This window comes from Frankliniella occidentalis, unplaced genomic scaffold (assembly GCF_000697945.3).
Source record: "Frankliniella occidentalis isolate FOCC.00 unplaced genomic scaffold, Focc_3.1 Scaffold1, whole genome shotgun sequence".
NCBI lineage: Eukaryota > Metazoa > Arthropoda > Insecta > Thysanoptera > Thripidae > Frankliniella > Frankliniella occidentalis.
The window spans coordinates 676613-682605 of record NW_026267131.1 but is presented as its reverse complement, the minus strand read 5'-3'; the positions used below and the strand labels follow the sequence as shown (position 1 = coordinate 682605).

Here is a 5993-nt window from a genome sequence, read left to right as displayed (position 1 = left end):
GGGGGGGGGCATCACCTCGTAGGGCTGCAGCGCGCCCGATCCGGGCAGCTTCATCTTGAGCACGCCACCCTCTTGGACCACCTTGAAGGGCCAGTCCGTCGACACCTTCAAGGGACTGACGTCCTTCTGACCCAGCAGCAGCTTGGCGTCTACAGAAAGGTCAGAAAAAACCCGTCGTGAGCCGGTTGGTGTCAAAATTTCAAACGTTTCGGATGAATCACACGTTTCATTTTTAGCGAACGTGCAACGACGGCGCAGCTCACCGAACATTTGGCTGTCGGCGGGCAGGTCCTTGGCGGCCTCGCCCACGAAGCTCTCCCCGTCCAGGAAGCCGACGACGCTCGGCGTGGTGCGAGAGCCGCTGTCGTTGGCGATCACGTCCACCTTGCCCTTCCTGCACACGGCCACCACGGAGTTCGTCGCGCCCAGGTCGATGCCGACGCACACGACCGCCATGGTAGCACTTTTCAACCGCGGCTCCAACAAATCACTGAAAACCTTCGGAAACAAACGAGCAAAAGTTTCGTTGAAGAGAAACAAAACGATTCAAAATGAATACTCGGTCGGTGCGCTTGAGCGGGGCGAGACGTGACAGACTTCCTAACCTCTCCTCCCACTCGCCGCGCCGCGCCGGCACAGGACTCGCAGTCGAGCGTCAGCAGCACTCGAGGCACAACAGAAACAGACAGACGACGCGAGCGACGCCCGTGCCGCGGCCGTACGCCGAACCGGCCGGCCAGTCACAGTCGTTGTCTGCTCTCGTCGAGCGTCGGACGGAAGCGTGTGCCGAGAGTGGACGGACGCGGATGCAGAAAAAACAGCGACGACAGAGGGATGCGATGGGAGGGAGAGTTATTGTAAATAAGCGTGGTGCAGGAAGAGGAAGAGCGAAACAGAGTGAGCAGCATGGATCGGCCCCGCGGGCCCCGCGAGCGCCCTCAGCGCCCGCCGCGGCCCCCGCGCCCGCCCAGCTGACCGAGCCAAGTGAGCCGGCCGAGCCCGATAAGAAAGCGGACACTTGCAGCGTTCCGGAGCCGGATTCAGGTAAACTTACCAAGTGCACGAACGGAAAGTAGAGAAACCAGACCGCGACCGCCCTGCTTTGGATTTCGGAGGATTGCAATCCAAGCGGCGACGCGTCGCTCGCGGGCGCTGCCCGGGGAGAAATAGGGGGGGGGGGGGGGTATCTGTCAGACTGTCAGTACGTAGCGGGGCTGTGAGCCGCGCTGCGGCCGCCACGCCGCCGGCCGGCAGCTGACAGTGCGGACTTGGCGGCGAAGCGGGCGGACGTGTTGTCGCGAGCCCGGGAAATAGCGTTCCACTCGTGTCTCGTCTCGTACTCGCGGCCGCGACTACTGCGACTGCGATGGGGGTCTGGAGAGGCGAACGGGGTGAGTTCGGCGCCGTCTCTGTTCAGCTGCTCCTCACCCCCCCCCCCTCTCCTCCCCCTACTTATACCACCCTGGTGGTGACCCTTCATTAATGAAACTCTAACGTTCGACACGGAAATGGGGAATCCCCGGAAGGGGCTGAAACAAAAATCGCCTTTGTGTGTTCGGGGTTGGAAGTGGGCTGGTGACGATTACTGACTTACCGTCTTCTCCTCCTTTGCAGCCACCATGTCGTCCCGCGTGCTCGGCATCGACTTCGGCACGACCAACACCGTGGTGGCCGTGGTGATGGAGGACGGCGGCGTCGAGGTGCTCGCCAACGACATCGGGAACCGGACGACACCCAGCGTGGTGCACATCGACCCGACCGACCCGTCGAAGCACCAGGTCGGGGAGGCGGCGCTGAGGCTCGGGGTCGGCGAACCGCTGAACACCATCCGCAGTGAGTAGTACTGCTACGACGTGGAGGTGGAGGGAACTCGGGGCCATGTAGGGTCGGCGTCAGCTGCGACATCTTGGCCTCTTCCACTCTGAAGTGCAACCCGCAACCCGTCTGTGAGATGGCAAACTCTCCCCACAAGCAGAGTTTTGTGCCAAAATGTGCTAAAAGCTGTTCCCTTTGCCCATGCTACACACACGCGCTCGCCCACTCTCGTATTGCAGATGTAAAGCGGATCCTGGGCTACCCCCCGGAGGCAGCGCGTTGTATCACTGCACTCGGCCCCGTGAAGGTCATCACCTCAGAACACGGGGAAGCCGTGTCACTTAAACTGAGTGGTGATACCAAGACCACTCCAGAGGAAGTAAGTGGCCATCAATTAGTTTCACTAAGATATTATGACAAAAAAGGAAAAAAAACTGCAGGATTTTTATTTTACTTTTGCCTTTACGTTTTGCTCACTTTTATTCAGGTTGTGGCAATGATCCTCCTGGAGTTGAAGAAAGCAGCGGAGCATCAGCTGCAGGAGACAGTGTCCAAGGCGGTGATCGCCGTGCCCAGCTACTTCACCGCGGCCCAGCGCCAAGCCGTCAGGGATGCGGGTGGGTCCCGGGTGGCGCGCCTCCAGGATACGTTAGTCGCTCTGCTGGTCGATGCTCACCCTTAGCCTGCTCCTCGACAGCTGCCCTGGTTGACCTGGAGGTGGTGGAGATCGTGAACGAGACGACGGCCGCCGCCCTGGCGTACGCCTACGACAAGGAGTTCTCCAAGACGGCCATGATCGTGGACGTGGGCGGCGGCGGCTGCTGCATCTCGGTGGTGCGGGTGGAGAACAACGACGTGTCCGTCCTGGCCTGCTCGACGCGGCAGCCGGGCGGGGAGAACTTTGACGCCAGGATGGTGGACTATTTAAAAAAGGTTGGATATCAATGTGTAATGTTTGGACCAATAATTTCCACGACCCTCTGGGGACGGATTCTTAAATGACGGCCGATCAGTAGCCTGCCTATCAAAAACTCAGCCGACCGAGTAAAAAAATCCATTGATGATTTTAGGTTGTTGCAGAACAGCACAAGAAGGAAGTGGCAGATACGCGCTCTGAGGAGATCCTTCGTTCTCTGTGGGTAGGGGCCAAGGTGAAACTGTCCCGTTTGCCCCAGACTAATATTCAGACATATTTGCCCGAGATTGAAACTGAGTTCCGCAAGCTGTTGACTCAAACTGAGTTCAATTCTGAATGCTCAGACTTGTTTCAACATATAACTACAGCTATAAATGGAACTCTTAAAAAGGCACAGGTTTGAGAAAAAAATTATGTTATTATATTTTGGTGTGATATTGGAAAGGTGCCAATAACTTTTTAGGGCATCAGTAAATAAATCTGAATCTTTTTGTGCAGGTGGAAGCCAATAAGCTGGATGATGTGATTTTGGTTGGTGGGTCAACTCGAATTGTGAAGCTGCGTGAACTCATCATAGGGGCTGTAGGCGGAGGGGTCAAGTTGCACAAGGCAGTGAATCCTGACGAGGTTGTAGCTCTGGGAGCAGCTTTACTTGGTGGTAAATGTGTGCAAATAAAGGTACTTCCCACCACTACTGTGCTTGATTATGGTATGGAGATGCATGTTACTTGTTCCAACAATTTTGTATTTCATGTATAAACAGAGGGAAGTGCTTGGACTTCACACTTATATGACAATTTTGGACTCAGACAAACAAGAAACAAATGAGCATTGGGCTCATAGTACCGCTCTCCCTGTCTCCTTTGCATTTAAATCACTTTCCATGACCAACTCCAAAGACCTAGAGGTAAGCACATGAATATTGAAAACCATTTCTTAAAATTTCATTTTTATGTACAAATTTGGTACATTTTCTTCTCCAATATATTACTTACAGATGAAACAAGGCCATGAGACTAAGACTCTTATGACTGTATGCCGATTACCAATTCCTCAGAAAGCTGAAAGTATCACAATAAACACTCAAGGTACTTTCAGTTTTCGTGATGCTGGGAAAAACAAATTATGCAGTTCCTATCTAAGAGGTTGCCTCCCTGAAGTAACTCTTGAATCTTTGAAAGTGAAGATGCAATCTCAAGTGAAAAGTTCTTTGGTGGAGGCAGGCAGAGTGGAGGCCAAAAATGCTTTGGAAGATGTCTTGCGCCAGGGAAAGTCGTGGGAGGTAAACTTGTCTAGTTAGAGCTCAAATTTCTAACTTTCTAACAGAATTTTTTTTAGAGCCTGTGGATCTTATGAATATTGACATAGAGATGTACATATTTTCAGACTTCGGAGGATGAGCCATTCCCAGAAAAGTATAGTGCATATCGTGAGATGTGCATAGAAAAGTTGGTCTGGCTGGACAATCATGCTGATTTTGAAAGAGAAGAATTTGATAAAATCCGTGTGGAATTAGAGGAAGTCATTTTGTCTTTGCAGGAGGAAAGTAAGAAAGAGAGGCATAGGGTGCAAGAGATAGAAGCATTAACAGAGCTTCTTAATAAAGCTATAAACATTGAGGTAAAACTAAAACTGTTCATTAATTCTGTTTTTGGTCATGATTTTATATTTGTTCAAGGCTCAATATGCTGAAGTGTCATATTAGATTTTCAGCCCTTCAAATTTTCTTATGTTGCTACAACATTTTATGTCCTGTGAGAGCTTGTCACCCCTCAGCAAGCAATAATTTTTATGTATTCCCTTTTTCCCTGTCCTATATGGTTTCTGTTATAGGTGGTAAATGATGAATTTGAGGAAAGGGCAACAGGCCTCAGGAAGTCTTGTCAAGAAGAGAAAGAATGGCTCTCAGAGAATTGTCATTTCAGTTCAGAGGAGTACACTACACGAAAAGATAAAGTTAATCAAGCAATCACCGCACTGAATGAGGATCGTCAAAAGGCAGCAATTCAGAAGCTAAGGAATCAATTGAGAGAGCACCTACAGCAGAGATTAAGAGGCATGATTAAATTTGCAACCGTAAGTTTCCTAACAAAGAAAAAGATGTCTTCACCAGGGCTCTGGAACTGATTATAACAAAAGAAAGTTAGTTGCCTAATGAGAATGTTCAAATGAAAAGTTGAATTTAATTATTTGAAAATATGCCCGGGATAATATACTGTCAAGTTGAACAAGCCAAATACCTAGCTTATTCCCCTACGGCTCCAATAGAAGTTACGTGTTGTAATGGTTAACTTTAAGGCACTGAAGTTATAAGTTGTGGGGATGCCCTTTACTAGTAAAGTAGAATATTTATTTTTATCCTGATTTACTATTGTTAATGCAGGAAAAGAAAAAAATAAAGGATCCTTTAGACTATCAGTGGGGAACAAAATTGGAAACAATCTGTAGGAGGACAACTATGTGGCTGAAGGATCACTCTGAAGCCTCTGAGGACGAGCTGAATCATCGTACTACTCAACTTGAACGAGATAATAATATTCTTGATGGAGAAATCCAGCAGCTTAAACAGAAAAGAGACTGTGAAAGGAAAGCTGCCTACAAAAATGCTGAACAAACAGTATTGCAAGGGGTGTACTTAAAGGTATTTAGTAATTAATTTAAAAATGACATTTATCATTTACATTTAATTTAATGTTGGTTTAAACTACACTTCCATAGGTTGCTGAGTTTGAAGCCGTATCAAGTGATGCTTTAAAGTTTGTTGAGATGTGTAAAGACTATTTGGAACGGCTCAAGAAAAATCCCCACATGAACGCTTCAGATTGTGCTAAATTATCCAGTGAAGTTGAAAAGGAGTTTTTGAACCTGAGAAGCTTGTGTATGGCAGAGAATAATCGCCGCCAGAGTAGGAAAAGTCTACAGTCTACTTTGGAAACTACCCTAAAGGTACGTATAAAACACGGCCCTAACATAGTGTAGCTTGACCGTCCCCTGAGCATCTCTTATTGATACACAGGATGGAGAGCCGCTGCGCACCTTCGCCCAAGGCTTCCTGACATGGCTGGAGCAGAACCCGACGGCTGCCAAGGAGCAGCTGGAGGAAGTCATGGCCTCTGTGCGGGACGCGCGCGGGAGCCTTCAGGAAGCCGACAAGCTTGCCGAGGCCGCAGTGACGCAGAGGGAACGGGCTACGCAGACCATGGAGCGCCAGTGGCAAAAGCTGGGGCTGCAGCCGAGTGCGGTCCCCGCCGCCCCCGCCCCC

The 5993-nt window shown here is 49.9% G+C and overlaps 2 protein-coding genes across 2 annotated transcripts in view; one reads left to right on the top strand and one right to left on the bottom strand.

Moving 5' to 3' along the window:
* LOC127749435 (putative heat shock 70 kDa protein 7) overlaps positions 1–985 on the bottom strand; it is a 10015-nt gene extending 9030 nt beyond the window's left edge. Inside the window, exons 1-3 of the mRNA XM_052267548.1 lie at positions 606–985; positions 264–498; positions 11–149 (exon numbers count right to left, since the gene is read on the bottom strand). Coding sequence (XP_052123508.1) covers positions 11–149; positions 264–456 — 332 coding nt within the window. The 5' untranslated portion in view covers positions 457–498; positions 606–985. The remainder of the gene's footprint in view (positions 1–10; positions 150–263; positions 499–605) is intronic.
* A 243-nt stretch (positions 986–1228) lies between these two features.
* LOC113213464 (heat shock protein hsp-1) lies at positions 1229–5993 on the top strand (the record flags this gene model as incomplete). The annotated part of the gene is given in 14 exon segments (XM_052273634.1): positions 1229–1391; positions 1615–1833; positions 2055–2194; positions 2303–2432; positions 2513–2748; positions 2886–3128; positions 3230–3409; positions 3495–3638; positions 3729–4013; positions 4118–4351; positions 4565–4807; positions 5115–5372; positions 5450–5677; positions 5748–5993. Coding segments are annotated over 14 exon segments (2811 nt in total), but the record flags the coding sequence as incomplete, so codon positions are not given.